Source organism: Euwallacea similis, chromosome 4 (genome assembly GCF_039881205.1).
Source record: "Euwallacea similis isolate ESF13 chromosome 4, ESF131.1, whole genome shotgun sequence".
NCBI classification, from domain to species: domain Eukaryota; kingdom Metazoa; phylum Arthropoda; class Insecta; order Coleoptera; family Curculionidae; genus Euwallacea; species Euwallacea similis.
This window is the reverse complement of record NC_089612.1, coordinates 3,553,174-3,573,583: the sequence shown is the minus strand read 5'-3', so window position 1 is coordinate 3,573,583 and position 20,410 is coordinate 3,553,174. Positions and strand designations below refer to the sequence as shown.

At 36.3% G+C, this 20,410-nt stretch overlaps 1 protein-coding gene across 2 annotated transcripts; it reads right to left on the bottom strand.

Annotated features, from left to right (window-relative positions):
* Positions 1-983: 983 nt before the first annotated feature.
* RanBPM (Ran-binding protein M) lies at positions 984-19,945 on the bottom strand. Of its 2 annotated transcripts, none has more exons than XM_066389637.1 (12): positions 19,731-19,945; positions 10,428-10,592; positions 7,418-7,608; positions 6,389-6,573; positions 5,443-5,555; positions 5,217-5,326; positions 5,002-5,166; positions 4,757-4,930; positions 4,299-4,455; positions 4,102-4,244; positions 3,931-4,042; positions 984-3,875 (listed from the first exon to the last, which is right to left on the bottom strand). In XM_066389637.1, the coding sequence occupies exons 1-12, from the start codon at positions 19,921-19,923 to the stop codon at positions 3,736-3,738; spliced, it is 1,848 nt and encodes a 615-aa protein (XP_066245734.1). In that variant the 5' UTR covers positions 19,924-19,945; the 3' UTR covers positions 984-3,735. The 2 variants fall into 2 exon arrangements, with proteins under 2 accessions (XP_066245734.1, XP_066245735.1); XM_066389638.1 differs by lacking the exon at positions 19,731-19,945 and adding an exon at positions 19,543-19,688.
* Positions 19,946-20,410: the final 465 nt, after the last annotated feature.

Genomic DNA, 20,410 nt, shown 5'->3' with positions numbered 1-20,410 from the left:
TTGTGACACCATCTAATAGCATGTAGTCAAACTGCATTGCGTCATAGAAAAAATCTGTTTTTCTTTAGCAGCGATTGTTTTACATTGATCCTAGATGGTGCTAATAGTTAAAACCGGAAAAAAAATGTATATTCGCTGGCAGAAAAGTTATTGCACTAAAACTATGATAAGAAGCATTTAACATTTAATAGAAAAGTGGTCTATTTATATAGGAAAGGATGTGGCAAAAGTTGTTGTTTCATTGATTTTTACATGTATTTCTAGACGTTAAAGTCAACTGTATCTCACTGTAAACAACTTTTCCATTAGCAAAATTACATAAAAACGAAAAGGTAGAAGAAATTAAACTTATCTCAAATTATGGCAGAGAAAACTGATCATAAATATAGGTTCTTTCTAGCATTTGCGTTTCGATGTCAAATATTTTTGAAATGAAAGTTTAAACGACAAATTAGTCGTCGAATATTCGATGCCGTCATGACAATGTGTAAAAAAATTAGTAAAAATTAAATTGCTCCGATTTTGAGAGAGTTGACTTTGCAGTACACGTATGATACAGAGATGATATGTAAATGCCAAACTCAAATGGAACAACTTCGATTTTGTTCCATGGCGCATGGTAGTTTTCACACTGAAAAATCGGATTGTCCGACTTAAGCTTCGCGTACTAAAGCTGCATCATACGTTTGCGGGAAACCGAATCTCGTTAAAATCGGAGCAGATACTTTTCACTTAATTTTTTGGCTTAAAACCATCTACTAGTTTTTAGATTACCAAAGAATATATTTAATCGTTTTAAAGCCACTAGTAGTATTTTAAACGATATTTTAAATTGTTTATTCACCATCCCAAGATAATTAAGGCTGTTTTTACTTATTAATTATAATGTGATATCGAATGGTTTTACTAAATTTGTACAGTGGCTTCGCCATTTAATGACAAAAAGCTCAATTTTTTTTAGCTTCAAAGAAAACAGGTGCAAATGCATTATCATCAATTTATTATCGATAAATTATTAATCAATTAAACATATCTTTAATTTATTTACATTCTGGTTTATCACTAAAAACGGTATAGGACTACTCGTTAAAATAAAAACACCTTACGAATTATTTGTCGATATAATCTGAAAAATTGTAAACGCCCGAAGAATAGAAATAAACGTGGTCACAAATACAACGTATCTTATGTAATTCATCTGATATAATAATTCTTCTCTTCTGCTAGCGGTATTTATGTACAAACATAAAAAATATCCTTGGCTAGGCAGAGAAACAAAACCGATTCACTCTCTCTAAATAAAGGTTTATCACAATATTTATACCGAGACGAACGACAATCTCTACTGCCGAAAAAAGTACTTACACCCGAAGCTGTGGCTCCTACCTTAGATAGTACCAATAACAAACTTGTCCAAAATACATAGATCGCATTAATTTACCTTAAATTACTTTTCCTTACCCGCTAATTTGATAGGCCGATTGCCAACAATTTGTCAAACAATGCGAAGAAAAAGAGAAAAATGCAAATTTAAAAGAACTAACAATGGTGATGTATTATCTGTATTATAGTGTCTTTTCTGCTTTAAAGGATATCACCAAGTCCTTGCACTTCGGATTAATTCGGGCAGCTATTTCTTTCAAATCCAAATCAAACGCCTATCAAAAATCTCTTATTATTAAGTTTTATCGCTATCCTTAATCGAAAGCATAATATATTTTACCCACTTAAAGCACAATATTTTGGAAACCGAACTCCAAGTTTTAATTGCTCAAACTTGTGTTTTACAAAAAAAAAATGCGTTCGTTTTTTGCTACGAATTCGGGTGTTTATCACATTGTAAAACACAAGATCCACTGCTCGGATGTAAGTACGACCTACTTTCTAATAGCGAGGTGGTGTGAATTGATGAGTGTTCGTCATTCTGGTAACATATTTAGGGGAAAAAGGTGCTGTTTTCGATTCGAATAACAATAGTCGACAAATTGTAGATAGTGTTTTAGTTGCTTATCATCGTAAAGAAAAATACTAAACATTTTAGACCGTGACAACATAAAAAAGCAAACCAAATTTTAAATATTTAACATTTACGTAAAAGTAAATACATTGCAACATAAATAGTCACAAAATAAATCAGATAATTGAAGAGTTTACGCAAAAAATGAAATTTGGTTTTGAAATGCGAGTCATAGTTGATATAAAGAATATTTCACGACACTAGCGATATGAAGGAGTGTATGCTTCCGCGCATCTCCCTTTATAGTATACAAAAAATGAAGTAAACATACTGGAGATTAGCTGTCGTACTGCATGAGCTTTGCAATATTGTCGGTTTGCTTTTAAACAGTCAAATTGTTTGATTGTTATTTAAAGTTTGCTATTAAAATTATTTCAAAGAATTTTTCTTTTGAAAATTAAATACAACTGAGAATTATTTTAAATCATTTCGATAGAAAACTTTAAATAACAATCAAACAACTTGGCTGTTTAAAAACAAACCGACAATATTGCAAAGCTCATGCAGTACGACAGCTAATCTCCAGTATGTTTACTTCGTTTTTTGTATACTATAAAGGGAGATGCGCGGAAGCATACACTCCTTCATATCACTATTGTCGTGAAATATACTGCATAGAATAAACAGATAAAAACTACTCATTTTTGATCGATTTTGTGATTGTAAATTCATTCCCTACAAGTGCATAAATACACCTGTTTTATTAGTGTCCTTTCTGTAATTATTTCTTTTTTATAATATATTTTATGATGAAATGGAGTAGTTTATCCATATTAGACTCGAAAATCTTTAGGTACGGGCTCATAGAACAAAGTCTTATCAACTTTACTTGAAAAATAACTTTCATAAAACCAATCCTTTGTAAAGTTATAATAGATAATTTTATTTTTTGACTCAAAGGGTGAAACTGTATAAATATCCTGGTAACTTACCAAATAGATAACTTCCATGATATTTAAGAAATTGGCCAATGTTGTACAATTTTATTACGGTTTGCCCATTTTTTGACAGAGTGACTGTAAACGAAATTTGAATAATAAATTTAGTTAGAATAATATAACACATTTAGTTAGAGAAAGATTTCTGATGAAGTGGGCGCAGTTAAGCTGCAGAGAGATTTTATGGTCGCTCTGTTCAAACATATTTGTCGTTTAGAACATGATTGTACTAAATATTTTCGAATTGGTCGTTTGCACATCCCTTGTTAGAAGCAACGAGGTACTGGATGTCTTGATAATTTTCTTTAATTTTTTGACGGCATAAGAACATTAATATATTTATAGATGACCAGCAAAACATGACAACATTGCTCGTTTCGTGCTGGCGTATCACTGGCGTTACCTCTATTTTATGAAACAAAGGAACACAGCCTCGTTACTAACTATTATATTTAATATTACATTAACCTTTCAATTCACTGACACCCCGCTAATGAACCCTCAATAATTTTATATTCTTTGTGCACATAGCAAGAACCCTACATACGAATTACACCAGCTGGAGTACGCGTTTCGCAAAATTCTCAAGAAAACCAGCCCGGATGGGCAGAAACGCGACCCTTCGATCAGAGAATGGCAGTCAGCGATTCGATTTATCTTTTGTATTTTTTCCGTCAGGGGCGGAGAACGACCTACCCCCGACCAACCGCCCCGGTCTAAGCCGGCTGGACTGTCCCTTTACCGACCGCAAAAGTACCCGCGGAGGGCGTCGCCGCTACGTCACTGATCCTGCTTGATTATTTCGGAAACGGCAGCGAATGCGCACGAGCCGAGACCGTGGTGCGACATGAGACGGGATAGTTCGTGCGCATGCGCCATGGCCACCTCTAGCGGCGGCTTTCGCGGTTTATTGTTAGATTCTGAAAAATAACCAAAAATACTCATTTTTATTAACACCTAAAAAACAGATCATACCTAAAATGGCAGAATTTAGCTGGGCACAGACCGCCTCCCGTTGCGAGGATTCTAGTTGCCACCCCACGGGGCTCGCCCAAGGATTTGAATAGGCTAATAAACTAAAAGCGTCCTACAATTTGATTTCATATGAATTTAACTCATTGTTGTAGTTCAAGGTTTATAACTTACCTCTAGCATTTGTTGATTATGTTGTTTGGTCGTCCTGTCCGCCTTTAATCGTTGGCTCATACTATAGAGTTCCCTACCGAATTCTAATATCCTTTCTACGGCTGGTTTTGAACAGGATTTTCTACAAACCGGCGCGTCCACTTCTGGAATTTTATTTCCCCTGAAAAACTGTTTTAAACTGGGAAAAACAGTTTTACCCATGTCGTCATCTTCATCACAATCCCCGTCCGGCTCTTCCGTACTGTTGTTATAATGATTATTTCCGTTCTGGTAACCGTTTACTGATTCTTTGCCATTGACACAATTATCGCCGCTTCCATTTTGAAAAGTCCTACTGTTTTGGCTTTGACAGTCCTATAAAAAATAATAACTAATTCGGCCATATGTGAGTGACCTTTTAACCACTGTTATAGTATTAATAGTAATTTCTCCACGTACTTAAGACACTAATTTTCGGCTTTATTAGATTTGTTATACTCTTAAAATACCTGTCTCTCTTCAAAGCCTATATCTCATTCGAATTCTAGTATTCCCCAGTTTTCTGTCTTAGTTTATTAATAAACTCAGATCAATTATTATCGAAATGGATTGCTCACTTTCAAGACCTAATTCTGTGTGACTTTACAAACTAAATAATTCCCCCTCTCTTACTAACCTGTATATTCGGACAATCGGTGATATTAGGACAATTCTCGCAACTGGGACAACCCTGACCATTCGGACAATCCTCGCTCAAATCCACGTCCATGCAATCGTCGACAGTCTCAATTACAGTCGGACTAGGGCAACTGCCGTTATGCGTCGCGTTCGTGTGATTCATTTCTTCCACCTAAAACTGGTTCGCATTAAAAACAAACCTCCATCATATTTGCGTAGCCCGAAACACTACAAAACACGTACCGTGGGCTTACTACTAGCCTTATTGGTACAAAATCCTTTTGTCGACTGAATAACGGAGGTCTGGATAGGGCTGCCTAACTTGGGTGACGAAAGCACCCCCGTGCCGCACTTCCTATGGCAAACTTCTATGTCGGAACCGTTCACCATTTCCACGAATTGGCGACACTAGAAGCTTCAAATTAACGACCCAATTTTTTCACAAACAGCAAACATACCTTTAACATAAACAGGAGGTTCTGGTTGTTGTCCAAGAGACCTGGATATAATTTGCTGGTCCTTTCAATGGCCTCGCCCATCCGTCCTGATAGGACTAGTTTCAGGATTTCTGGAAATACAATCACTAGGTATAACCCCCATTAATAAGACGCTTTTGGACGGTGGCGTAGGTTTAAGTCGTTTACCGACTCAGATGCGACAGGGTCCGAACGGGAAAAGACTTACTTTGGCGATTCTTAATAGAATGAATGTCTTCGGTAAAAGGCTGGTTGGTGATTTGGGCAAACGCCTCCGCAGTGTTGCAGTAGCCGTGATGGATTAAGTAAGTTGAGACCATTCTGAAACGAAAGAAATTGATTTTTATTGCGCAATTTGCACGGTAATTAGTGTTAAACAAACGACCATATTAATAGTAAAATTAGACTTTGCAGTTTCCTCTAATGGCGTGTGCTTATAACACTATCTATTTGCCTCTCTAAACTCATAAAAACTTGCGGGAACATGAAATAACTCCGCTACGTTATTCATTGATGAATGCTATTTTGAAAATGAATGATAGATCAAGGACATGTTTAGAAACAAAAACTAAACGCGATGTTGCCACTTTTTTGGAAATAAATATATGCAAAAAGTAATGTTATTTTTCTTTAAATGAAGTGGTCATAATGACTGCGTTTATCATCGTTCTTCTATATTCTACCTTTTCAATTAATAATAAATATAAAAGAAGTGTGTGATATTCACTGTGCTACCGCCGAATGACCTTTTCGACTGTAACAGAAAAGGGCGACCATCTCTCGAAACAAAAAATGAGCGTGACGTTGCGTTTCCTAGAAATTAAATAAAGTGTAAGTAATATATTTTCTGTTCGTTTAAAGATAGTCAACGACTATTGTGTTAATATTTGTTTATCAATATTTCTCTGTAAAACTTTTATAAAATTATATACATATTTATAAAACAAAATTTTGGGGTGCGGACTAGCATCAACACTCGTGAATTAATAGTACCTATGTGATCCACAGCGCCACAACTCAGTGACTCAGTAAATTTTGAAGATTAACGGAAAATACGGACATTCATAAAAACAAGAATTAAGTATGATGAAAGGTGATATCGTAGATGGCTTGACATTTTCTTTATTACCAATCTTCGAAATAGGAGAACTTACTTGTTTAATATGGCTTGCCACTCGGATTGAGTGCCTGGAGAAGGGAAATCCTTTATTTCGGCTTTGGTGCGGGCGCTCAACTCCCTCATCATGTCCTCAATATCGAAGACGAACGGTTCTTGACCGAAGTTCGCGTCCACCACCTCTCCGGGAGTCTGCAGACCAACTGTGGGGTACAGATTGGGCTGAAAAAATTTCATGTTTTAGCCCGCACAAATGTAAAATTCCAGGACATTCATATTTTTTAAAAGGGGTTAGAATAAATTTCAGATTCAATCAATTATTCAGAGAGTTTTCCACCAACACAATTACTTAATATCAAACACTTGATGTGCAAAACCACGTTATTAACCAATGAGAACGAACCGATAAATAACTGGGTTATCTGTATAGAAATTGCGAAGGTTATTCAGTCTACAAATATTCTAATTTCAATTATTTAAGCTTCAAACAAAGACAAGATCACTCGTTTATCAGGTGCGGATACATTACATGCAAATTAAGCAATTGATCGGCTAACATATGAAGATTGTTACCATGCGGACAATAATAAAAAAAGTAATTCAATACTGCCCTATTACGCTCGCTATGAATCTGCTCTTTTGCGTGTCAGTTTACTTAGTTGTCGTTAAGCAGAATGCATTTTTAAATTAAACCGAATTATGTGTAAATTATGACAATTTATTCATATAATGGTGCAACAATTATTATTCCGCCTTGTTTGTTTGTATCGAATTGACATATATCTGTGTTATCGAAGTAGAGATTGGCAGAACAACAAAAGCGAACTCAGTGAGTAATTATTGTTAATAGTAACGGAATAGTTGAGAATTATCTGGACTATGACGGCCACGAAACCAACAGCACTTTCGATTCGATGGTACTCGTTAGAAGTAATTATTATTATGCAAGTAAGTACGTCCAAAGACGGTTAGATAAATGAGACTGCTTATGCTAATGGAGACTGTAGTTTCAATTAGCGCTATAAAACTCAATCGAATTGTGAACAAATCTATGTAGTTTCCTTACCGGTAGATCATGAAATGCAACCCCTAAATGGTGTCCGTTCTTCGTATAGAAGCAAGTATTGTCGATGAAGTTGACTCCGCATCCGATGACGTCCCCAGTGGTAAACGTGGGCCCGTAGGGCTGCCCGGTCCCGGATGAACAGAACGAGTGTCCGTCGTCGCCGTGGTACCCGTACGACTGTTTATCCCAGCCTGAAAAAATGCCCCACCCTATATAAACATCCTCAGTTAGCATCGCTAACATGAATGTTAACGATTTATAGTTGTAACTTTCAATGAAAGTTGCAGCTACATACATATTGCTGTAAAGGTTAAATTATTAATGTGGTGATAGCCTTAACGGAAGAACAATTTGCAGTCCAAGAAAACGACCTTGATTGGTATATTTCCATGGACGTTAACTGCTTGTTGAATTTTCCAAAAATTTTATAATTTGGTGCTAAGTTAGCTTCTTAGTCGAATGTAGCAAAAGTGTTGGCATTAGGTCTTGTGATTAACCTTGAAAAATGTGTTAAACTTGAGTTGGTGAAGATTAAAGTAAAAAGTGCACGATGATTACGTCTTAACAGGAGAAAGTCGCATGAATCTGAAGTGATTTATGCAAATAACACGATTGAATAATAATTATTATTGCATAATAGTGTCAACTATAATATATTTATGTTTAAAATACTTTAACCCTCATTCAATATTAACAAAGAAGGCTAATGCGATATTTATAAATTTTCCTTAAATTTTAATTTAAAAAAAAACAAAAAAAGCGCCGACTAGTCGAAATTGAGCCCTGGAACTTCGCACTAACGATACGCTGCAATACGCATTCCGCCATCGTTGAACGTAGCGGTCAACGATGGCTTTTTTGAAGTTTGGTTAGAGATGACAAATTATTTTTGTTAGATTTAAAATAAATGCTAAACGCGACGTTGCCATTTTACTGAATTATCAGTAATGGTGTTATTTATTTACGGATGTTCAGCTATAGTAAGATCCAACAATGACAATATTTATTTAAATTATTTTATACATAGAAAAAATTATGGGTGAGCTGAGATCGGATCCTGGAACTTTGCACTAACGATACGCTGAAATGTGTACTGTGCCACCGCTGAACTATTTTTTAAAGTTTGATGCGCAAACGATGGTTGGTTAAAAATGCGAAGCGAAAATTGACATTGTCATGAATATTAGATTATGTCTGTCTCTTTTTAATCCATTCAGCGGCAAAACAATCTGACGTTGAAATGCTTCTTATTATATATTAATCTGATAAAATTTTTACATTAAATCGGCCATTTGTCGCACTCGATGCAAAGTTTTTATCCTTGAAATATGCCGAAGGTTGAACAAAAAGAAAGTCGACGATTTCGGTTGCTAAATTGATTGTTAATTTGTGGTTACGATTCGCTGCATTTGCTGGAGAGAGTGCGCACGAATATGATTCGAGGTGTTTTATGGAAATGACGCGATTGAATAACAATAATCACTATTTTGATTTAGTTGAAGCTATAATGCGTTCACCTTTGAAATACCTTTGGCATAGCTAAACCAAAACATTTTGAATATATTCACCGATTTACATTTCGAATTAGAGTCGAAATCAACATGGCTAATCTGCATCAAAATGCCCGTCTGCCAAGTCCAAAACTCACGTAGGCTTTCAAAGTTGAAATTATTAGGACCGACGTCTCATTCCGACAATATTGCTTTTCGTTTCGCACATTCCTTCTAACCCCTAATGGCGTCTTACCGCCATCATTATTGACGAATGTTAAAAGGTTCTAAGGCAAATGTTAAAAGTTTCTAAGGAAGATAAATCTTATTAAAAGCTGATATAAAATCGCTGATTAAAAACTAACTTTGGCAACATTGCTATCTATCTACAGGAAACAAAGAGCATCGCGATGTTGCCACATTGTTGTTGCTGTTTTCTTTTTGTAGAAATGTTATTACATTATAGTTATATTAGGTTGCTTCAACCTGAACAAACTTTGTACCTCTCTTGAAGTATCGCTGATTTGATTCAAAATACGACTTCAAAAGCACTAAAGCTTGTGACTTAAAAATTAAATTTGACAGAGTTGATTATCCATCTTCGGGAAACAGAAGGCACGCACAATGTTACAATATCAACTTTCTCTTCTCCTTCTAGAAGGAATATTGCCACATGTATGCGAGATGACATAGTACAGTATTTCAACAAAAATTGTAACATTATTAACACATTTTTAATATTAGGCAGTCATCGATTTGATTTTAATTTAACTAGGAAACGATAGTATTCAAAAATAAGATTGGTACCCTAAAATCGCGAACCAAAAACCAATTCTGTCAACGTTGTCCAGTTGCAAGATAGAAAAAATATAGAAGACGACGTTGCCAATTTTTTTTCGAAAGTCGCAAGTTTTCCGCAATTTAAATCAAACAACAAAACATATGGTAACTCTTTGAAATCGTCATGGGTGTCTGCTTTTACATTTCTGACAAAAATTAATAAAATTGGTGCATAAACATGCGCCACACGTCAAATCGCCGTATTGATGTCATACGCCATGACGATTTTTAATCTTTTCTTTGTCCCTCCTATTTTGGCGTCATCAATATGTTATTTTGACAGACCAAAGTTCACACGAATTTTTACATAACGTTATACTGACACCGATTTTAGGAAAAAATCGAGGAGAAAATAGATGCCTAAAGCGTTTTCAATGTTTAGCATAATTCAGAGTTGAAAGGCTTACAATTATAGCACTGAATTGAACTGAAAGCAAGAACTACGAAAAAAAATACAAAAAAGAGGAATGTATGCAAGGTATGGCGTGCATAAGAGAGGCGAATACAATGATTAGTGCTTTTTAGTTCAGGTTAGTTGTTCAGATGGCGCGTCCATCTAATATGAACCACTCGGTACAATGCTTAATCCGCTTATAAACATTCTGATAAACAAACATACTCCTATTTAATCTTAACTTATTTACTGCGTCTCAAATCATTTAAATGTTACACATTCTCACCTGGCAATCTATTCAAATTTACTCCCTGAGCAGATAGCCCGATGCCCATGTACCCGTCTCGGCCTTTGCTGACAATTTTTACTTCGAAATAGTACAAACCACAAGTCGCTGGTATGGGATGAGTCGCCTGGATGCTTGCTGCGTCTCTATGCGAATTTCCATGACCTGAAACAAAATATTTTCCATGTTGACTCCCTTATATGTATAATAGTCCTTAATATAGCAGTTTTTATGGGCTGCAAAGTGCATGGAACACTATCCTTCTGTCTTTTATTTTTGGGGAATAACACCTAACACACCAGTAGGGGCTGTTGGAGCGGCTGAAATTGTACACTAATCTTAGTTAAAATTAACTGAGGACAATATTTACCATTTAGTAAGGGCTCGAACGAATACCCCCATTAACGTTTCGGTGACAAATATGTGCTCGTTTTTAGAATCCAGGAAAAACAGTAAAAAAGGAAATAAATAGTGAACTAAGCTATTGTGCGAGAAATGAATATTTAAAAAGTGTAAAATACTCGGAAATGCCTCCACTCAATTGCTAAGGAAGGAGAGTTTTTTTCATATCAGTCATGCGATCATTGCAAAACGTTGATTTGAGGTTCCTGGTTGGTATCGGATCGTTGTACCTAATTAACCCTGTCTTTTTTTAATATTCGTTTTGTGTGTTAGTCATTACTCTATGTAGTATTTGTTAGTGTTCAGTTTCTTTCCGTACCTGAGGTTGACCTCTTGTTCAAGCACAGGTAACCAAGTGTTATCCATGCTTGCTGAACAGGAGAAAATACATAGGTTTTTATTAAGTAAAATATATGCACTTTCTTTGATTTTACGCTTCTTTGATAACGGTTCCTTGGTAACCATGCATCGTTGCGTGTAATTCTGTGACCATTATGAAATGCATGCTGGCATATATTTGACCTATGAAATTCCCTTCTAAGAGCAAAATTAAAACCGCTCCTCCCTTGCGGTTTTTTATTCCTATCCAACGGTTCTAAGTTTCGGCATTTTTGGTAAATTTCAGTCCTTCCCGAAGCATCATTTACAAATTTATGTCTGCCTGATTGTCTCTCTACAACGCCTTTACTGAAAAGATCGAGCGACCATGCAAGTGCAACTTATCCATTGTGAAATCAATCTCTGCAATATTAGCGGAACTCGTGATGAAGACCTCTTATGGCTTTTGATTCATTTTCCATGGTGATTTCTCTGCAGAATGTATTGAAAACCTTACATGGCTAATTCGTATATTTATAAAACACCCCCGTTTGATTTAGACAGAGCTTTCTGCATTTAGCGCACGAACACGAAAATATGCCAACGCCTAGGAGGAAAATGGTCAGCCATTTTGGCCACTTTTTACCACTCTTTTGCTCCGAGATTTTAGCAATTAGTTACCACGAAACTCGAAATCGAGATACTTTTACCTTTAAATCGTGTGTATTGTCATTTCTTTGCCATTATTCAATTTGAGTTAACGATCAGCGAAGGTTGTTAATGATCACACAAACCGGCGTTTCCTAGTTAAACTGGAAGGAGCGTCAGTTTGGAAACTTTCATATTTATTTTGAGTTTTGAAATTTAATAGAAAGGCGTGCGGTAGCAACAGAAATTATGTGACGAATATGAGGCGTTATTCCCAAAAATAAATTAATAAGAGAAAGCATGAATAATCGGTGGCAAACGTATGGAGCATCTTTATAACATTATCCTTGTTTGTTGTGAAACTTGACTTTAACCTCTGACATTGAAACGAGAAACGGCGTTGAACTTGCTAGGCTTTCCTATCGATCCACGTTAATAACGAGAGCGAAAAATTTTTACAAACAATATTCTCCCTAATTAGGTTATCGTTGAGAATAACGTTCTTGCGGTACCAAATTAATTGAGCAGCAGATTACTTCGAATCTTCCCCATTGTCCCTTTATCGGAGTGATTTACCGTATATTGTACCGAAACGGATATACCAGTTTTTTTTATAAATCAATGAGTTGAATATACCCGGGATGGGACAGCGTACTACGGTCGAAGACCGTCTCAAAAGCAGAGGCGTAGATCAAACTTTCAAACTATGTATTTTAAGTCACGAATGGGTTATTATTAGACCCAGGAAAATACACGGAAAAGCGCGGCTCTAGGAAAGTTTCTTTTACGGGGAACAAGCCGTATAATTGTCAAATTCGTGTAAACAATCTGCGAACCAATAAAATTATAAACGATTCCCATGGCAACATCCATCCGCCTCTGATCGTCGGTGTTTTTGGGATGGCAGCAAAGGGGATTGTCCTCGGTGGAGGCCTGCGGGACAGTCGACAGTCTCGCGGTTCATTCGCCCGGACTACGCGGACGTGGGGCCGATTCAGATACTGCGACTTCGTGTTAGTTCCAGCTAATACACAAAAAAAAACGACGAATGCGTTATTGTATGTTAATTACCTCCTGATTTTGACCGGGACGATAATTTAGGCTTGAAAGTGCGCAGATTGATTTCAAGTCGTTTTTCCCGGCTGTAACTAAACGATAATGTTAAAATTAGCGATTTACTGTTGAATATTTAATGAAGAATATCAAAATGTAAGGGAGGCCCAATTGACGAATTCAATGGCGTGCTCTCTGAAGAAACTGGCGTTTTTTGGGGTCTCCGAGTAATGGTTGTCCATGACGGGTTTTAGGAGCTTTATGAAAATTAAAAATTACGGGAAGCTATGTCAAAAATACTTAAAATATCATTGAGGAACTCAAATGATTAATGCAACATTTTAAAAGTAAACACCAAATATGGCAGTCGCAGACTGAGGCTTTTGGGAGTAACGCCTTACATACAAGTAGGGAGGGATTGTTGTAGGGTGGAATTGCTCATTATTCTCAATTAAAACGAACTGAGAATAACATTTACCGTTTACTAAGGGCTCGAAAGAAAACTCTTGTGACAAATCTGACACCGTCTTTAGAACTTAAGAAAAATGAATAATGAATGGTTTTAGTTCCTTTACATCTATATGAATATAGGATGATTCACAGTCGAGGGGACTTAACACTAAAAATAATAGTATGCAAATCAAAAATCTATCGTACATTTGTTTGTATGCGCAACTTTCCTTTTATTTAACCAAATCTGGAAACACTGTATTTCCCATGGAATTTCGTGTCCCGTATCGATTTTTAAACCAGTAGCTGTAGCTTTACAAAAGGCAGGTTGTCAAGTTTTTTGTATGTTTTCGTTTAGATATTATTTTTTAAATGATTCAGTGGAGAGTTAGCGCGACAAATTTGACTTCAATTACGTTCGAAAATTTAAATTTACAAACTTCTAGTTCCGCAACGTTTATCGAATATTTTATTATTGTGAAAAAAATTTCATTGCTGTGACTTCGACTCCTTATTCTCTTTAATTTGGAAACCTCAATTATTGTTTTATTGACAATGTATTTGTTGTCTTCTAGTAAGGAGTTCAAAAAAGACACTTTCAGATTTTGTTTCTTTTCCTTTACAAAGTTAATTCTATTTACTAAATTCACTTTCCATACCTGCAATACTCAGAAATATTAATATTCAAATACTACATGACCTATAATTCTTATATACTCATCGGCAAAAGTCTTGCACCTCTGCAATACTTATATTTTCATGCATGTAAATAATACATTGGGCAGAGATAGTTATTCAGTACGAATGTCTATGAGCAAAAGCCAAGGAAGCAAATAAAAACTTGTGATGTATCTTCTTTATTAACATTTTTGGCTTACTTTTAAGGAAAAAAAATACTACTTGTGAAAAAATGGTTAATTATTGAAATAATATGGAAGTGCAAGGCTTTCGTCGATGAGTGTATCTTAGTAGGACGTGTACTGTGGATGTAGGGCGTTAATTAAGCAATTTACTACTTACAATCAAACATTTAACTAACAGATAAATTGATCCCAGACATGCATTTGATATTTCAAGTCCTCCCTGGAGTTCGGAGTCCCTGACAAATTCTAAATTTAAGGATGGTGGTTTTGTTTGCATAAAACAAACCCAGCTGTTGACTTTGAGATACCTATGGTATATTCAATTCGCGAAGCAATATTTCAGGACGTTCAGTGACGGATAACACCATGTACTTTTCTCGTTTTCGAATTTTCCTTTAATTTTTTCCCCGAATTATAGTAAAAGATAGATGAAAACCAAAAGCACTTTTCCGCTGCACTTTTGTTATGAGCTTCAACGTAATAATCTTTGTTTCATTCTGTAATCCTTTGTTTGTCGACAATGATGATAAACTTTTTTTAATGCGGCTCTGGTACGTTTTTTGTTTCCAATTAAGGTGACTGTTGCAGTGTTATATTTACGTTCATGACGATCCACTGTCCAAAATCAGAATGAGCTAATTGTTAATCGTTGTAGGCATTTAAGTGACACTCATGAGATAAAATAGAAAACTAGCCTGCCTTTTTTGCTTTTGAATGTTGGCTTTGCGTAGGTACGATGGTCTGAATTATTTGAAATGTTTATTCCCATGGCAATGCGTTAAAACAACCCAGTAAGCATTTACCTGGTTGAGCGTCCAACCACGTACGAAGTATTCAACCGATACAAGTATTTGTATAAACAAATATTAAAAACTTGAATTTTTGAGTTTAGGTTGGGTCCCCCTACTTCCTGAAACAAATGCATTGTTGCCGTAACTGTGGCCTGCGCGAGCATGCTGCACATAACAAACGGGACAGTTACAGCCGGCTGTACTTAAAGTCAGGCCAAAGTTCAAAATGGCCGAGGGAACGAGTGTGGCGGACAAATTACAGATTACAACAAATAAAAACAATTTTTGCTAACAACGATGCTGTAATGAACTTTCCTTTGAGAGCGCATTATTCAGAAGAAAGAAAACGACGCTGTTATATTCCGATGCCAGAGATATCAAATTGAATACCATTATTTTGGTCCTTCGATCAAAACAGCGGGCTCCTGTTCGATGTTAATCAATCAATCAAAAAACTGGTTCTTCTCCTTGCATAGCGCATTAGAATATTGTTGCTCTTTCTGTCCATCTGCAATCAGTATTTCATTTCCTGCATGCAGACTGAAGCTCAATGCAAAAAAACTAATTAATGCCAATTACAAGGTTGTGGTAACATGTGAAATTACACAAAATAAAGAAGAATAAATTGGTTGAGAAATCCGCATGTAGATCTAGTCCGAAAGGAAAAATGCTCGCTTATTCTCAGCCTCGAAGGAGCTGATTGACACGATTCTCTATCTCTTGCTTTGCAACTATCTTTATTGCAACGAAATCTACCTATGCACGAGGGGAATTAAATATTAATTCCCGTCTTATCTAAGCGGCATGTGAAACCGTAAACGCACAGATGAACAATAAAGGCTCTGCAATTCCATTAATCGCAAAAGCCAGGCCCGAAATAAATGCCTATTTAAAACCATTACGAAAAATCGATTCATCAGTCTTTCCTAGGCCGAAATGTAGCAGTTTGACTAAAAATAAATGCGTACCTACATACATTCATTAGCTTATAGTCACCGAGTTCGCCACTATGATAAGTGCAAGGAGAACTTTCCTATCGCATGTTAATCTAGGTGCCTATTCGTGCCAAATGAAAAACACATAATCAACAGATCCCCCACAATCATTTTCCACTCCTTTCGCCGCTGTGGAGCGTACAAATTTCACCTTAATGTTACGTTTCATTGCAGATCGATACTACTCAGAATTTGAAATTCGGGGGGGTAAGGGGGTACTCAAATTTTAAATAAACGCAAAGTGGACGTGGCAAAAATTAAGTTTTAAAAAGTTGCGTAATAGCTTATTAAAACGGGATTGTTGATGATGGTGCCGTTAAGAGTGTGACGCAAGATTTATGTCTGGATGACTAAAATCCTTTGTTGTCAGCATAAGCGAAGGAGGAAAAGGGCATGATACTTGACCCAGATTAACACACGACGCTTTCAATTCTGTGCTTTATTATTGAAAAAAATATTAAGGTATCACTACTGAGCAGATGTGGTGACACGACAAAGGAATGCCCTTCTCCCTCTGTTTCTCTCTCTGTCGCTCTCTCTCCATCCGATAAAACATAAGCGCACAGTTTCATGGCATCTTCACCGTTTCTGGGTCACTACCTAATTTTAGTATGGGCTCGGTTTTTGTTTTGTTATTAAATTATACGAGTGCAGAAGCAACCGTATTTACCACACGATGTCACATAAACAAACGCATAGTGAATTAGAACAATTTGGAAAAAATGTATTAATTTGTCCGGTGTTTTAAGCTAAACTCCGCGAAGTCGGTCGTGTGGGTTAATAAAAAAAATATCTGTTATTTACTTTTTTTCGAAAAATTTTTTGGTTTAAAATGGTCTTTTTCCAAAATATTCCGAAAATATCCCAAGTGTTGCCACTGGATTTTTCTATCCATTGTCATCTTAACAGGGAAATCGGAGTATAGAAAATGAAGGGAGGTTCTCCTGTTGCTCAGTTTTCCTTCTCGAACTCGATAAATACATACATATTTATGGCAAGGTATGAATAAACTGTACTCTGATTTGCACCTGATTCAGGAGTTCGATTCTATGAGAATGTGCGAATTGTAATCAATTTTTGTCAAATGAAATTGGAAATTAAAATTTTACGAGACTCTACAAGACATGTACATGTACGGTGTTTCCTAAACATACGGTACAAATTTTAGTAAAGATCACTTTAGTCAAAATTAAAAAAATCCTGTAAATATACAGGGTTTCGAAGTTTAGCGATAAATATTAGTTTTCCTTTATTAAAAAAAAAATTAGATCGATTTAATTCAAATTTTCTTCCTTTACTAAAAAATTTGGAGTATGTCGTTTAAATACAGGGCGTTAATGAATACGTGTTACAGGGTATACAGGGAAATTGAAAATCAACCAACTTTTATTAATAAACTCATAGGCGGAAACGAACCGTTTTTGCGCCATGGCTAGATTTATTAGTGATGCTCATATTAATAATATATAACACAGCAAATGACTCACCCGTATGCGTGTTACTTCTGTGATTACCTTGATTTTTCTTTAAGTGAAGTGTCATTCTTTTGATAGCTGTTGTCAGTTGACCAGTTGCATGGCCACCACGCTCTTCCGACTTAACTTCCCTCGACTTTTTTTTATGGGGCCATAAGAAGAGTCTTGTTTATGAGACAATGTTGGCGCATATTATGGCCGCGGCGCAAGAAATACAAGCAAGACCTGACATCTTAGAAAGAGTGTATCAAAATATGATACGTAGATGAAATGCGTGCATTGAGGTTGGTGGTCGTCATTTTGAACAATTATTGTAGTTATTGACAGATTAAACAATTATTATGAGTGTCATTTGCCGTGTTTTATTAGTGATGCTCATCACTAATAAATCTAGCCATGGCTCGAAAATGGCGCATGTCTCATATAAGTTTATTAATAAATGTTGGTCAATTTTCAATCGTCCGTGTGTTCTATAAGTGTGTGTAATACGTATTCATTAATGTTCTGTACATCAGAGTTTCTTAAGAAATTTCAGGAGTGTGCCTACGGTTTTCGTCCATCGGAATTGTATAAAAAAATAGTAACACGCAGTAGATATCTTTGATACTTTTCGTAATTACTTCCAATACAGCAACAATCTGTGAAACCTTGATAAGTTTTAGTTAGAAGTTTTTGGTGCTTAAACAAGTTGCAAAACTGACCTAAATCACCATTGGAAATTAGTTGTTCAAAGATTGCCTTTGCAGGCTTCGTAGACAATACAAATTAGCGTAAACAAAGCAATAGTAAAGAGGGAAGTTTGTTTCTTCGCAATTCAGAAGATCTGAGACCTCCAATTTCGGCATTAAAGATGCAAGAAACTTCTGCAATTTACCGACATTTGATAGAAATAGATTCTTTGTGCCACATACAACTTAACAAGTCAACTTTCACTCACATTCAATTTGAGCCTCTATCGAGGTATACTTTCCAGTCATTGGGCGATTTCGATGACTCGAGCATAAGCGATTCGGGGAATCGTCAAACCAAATCGAATTTTGGAAGCACGATTTTTACCTGCTCAGGCCGGCACAGTCTCGAACAGATTCATATTACGTCTGTGAGAAATTAATTTTCAGTACCATATGAGATTTTCAAAAATTTCCCAAATTGTTACTGGAAATTTGATATTTTTCGCAAACAGAAAGGAAGAAAAAACAGAGATGAGGGTCATGACCGAACCAGTATCGTTTTATATCCAAACACTCCTTTATAGAAGAACGACTCTTCTGGAGGAAACTAATAATAATTTAAAGTTTTAATCATTTTGATTATTATAAAGTATACAAAAGCATTAATTAACGATTGCATTAATGGATGATGACAAATTTGATAAGTCATGTTTGCTGTTTGCGTCCAACCAATCACAGAGCACTAAACGTTTGGCACGTGTTCCGTATCTGTCGCTGTGTTTTACTTAATAAAAACCAACGTGTAGCTTCTTGTTCATTAAGCGCGGATAACACTTGATCACCTATGCTTGAACAGGAGGTCAACCTCAAACACGTAAGGAGGAAGTAAACACCGACATATATCACATGGAGTAATCACCAACACAGAAAATGAGACTGAAAAAAAGATAAATTTAATTAGGTACAATGACCATTTACCTCAAATCAGCTTTTTGTCACAAGAAAAAAACTGTTAACATTTAATTTCGTTTCTTTACGCTTTTTCCTGGGTTCTGAAAACGGTGACACACGCGTCACCGAAACAATCCCCGTATCTCTCTCTGCAACAATTGAGACTTCCCATTTAAAACTTCAACTTAAAACCACTGGTTTTTGGAGCTGAACAACTTGCGCGCACTGCGCACCATCAGCTATACCCATCGCACACAAAAGCAGAACTTTATTCTCCGTTTTAAAGCTGATTCCCCGTAATGGCCCAAGAAACAATTTTAGCGTGTGTGCACGTGAACTATACTGCTGCTGCTAATTCCCAATTATTCAGTGTTTTTATCAAAACTCATCGAAAATTTGAAGACTTCAAGGGGTCAAACTGTGACATACAAAATGCGAGAGATTTGCCAAGTCGCAGTTTATTTTTGTTCGCACCCGATACACAATGAACCAACTCACCCTGTCACGATCAGCTGATTTCTTTGTTTGACGCTAAAGAAGTCCCTCTGGGACGGTATCATATCGAGGCGATGACACGGTCAAATGAGTTCGAATTAACAATAATTAATTGTTCCATTTTTCGAATCGAAACGCAAAAAACACGCTGCGTGAGAGAAAATGGTCAAACGAACCTTGAAAGCTCTTACCTTTGTAGTGTACACGGAGATTGCTCTGAGACAGCCCGATGTAGCTGTATTTCTCCTTAGGGCTCCACGCGCGCGGCAGAGGAGTTTTGTCTTCGTTCACCGCGGGATAAAGTCTCTTCAAACGATCCACGGGGCCGTTTTGCGTTTCATTTAGCACATCCATGGCGATATGACCACTACTCACCGCCGCCATTACTAAACTATTATCGTTCAAAATCAGCTTGTTCGACGATGCCGAGTCCGCGACTGTTTTTATTGTCTCCAAATAAGGGCATCGATCGATAAAGGAACTTTGCTTTGTTTGGGGTGGGCAAAAGTTGGATAAGTGAATTACCACTGTAGAAATTTATTAGCTTTGATTGGCTTTTATTACAAGACATAGCTCAATGAAAGCTTTATATGATTATGTATTAAATATATGCATATCCCTAATTACATGCTATCATACTAAGTTTGGCAACAGTGAGGGAGTTAATGACGTGTAGATATCTTTTCCGTTTTCTTCTTTTGTTGTGTTAGTCCAACCACTGATTGATAGATGGCGCCATATTTATAGACTTTTATAATTAATTTCTTGTAAGTTTCAACCGAAAACGAGCACTTCTATACTTGGATAATTCAATAGTGCTCACTGAAACCTCATTTCGCCAAAATAAAAAACAACTGACCTTTATGGGAAA

What these genes read in the sequence shown, in the direction of transcription:
- RanBPM (XM_066389637.1), bottom strand. Translation starts at nt 19,923, where the DNA reads ATGGCGGCGGTGAGTAGTGGTCATATCGCCATGGATGTGCTAAATGAA. An exon ending in TTCTATTAAGAATCGCCAAA is followed by an intron (nt 5,327 to 5,442) that starts GTAAGTCTTTTC and finishes TTGTATTTCCAG; the next exon opens with AAATCCTGAAACTAGTCCTA. An exon ending in AGGCTAGTAGTAAGCCCACG is followed by an intron (nt 4,931 to 5,001) that starts GTACGTGTTTTG and finishes AACCAGTTTTAG; the next exon opens with GTGGAAGAAATGAATCACAC.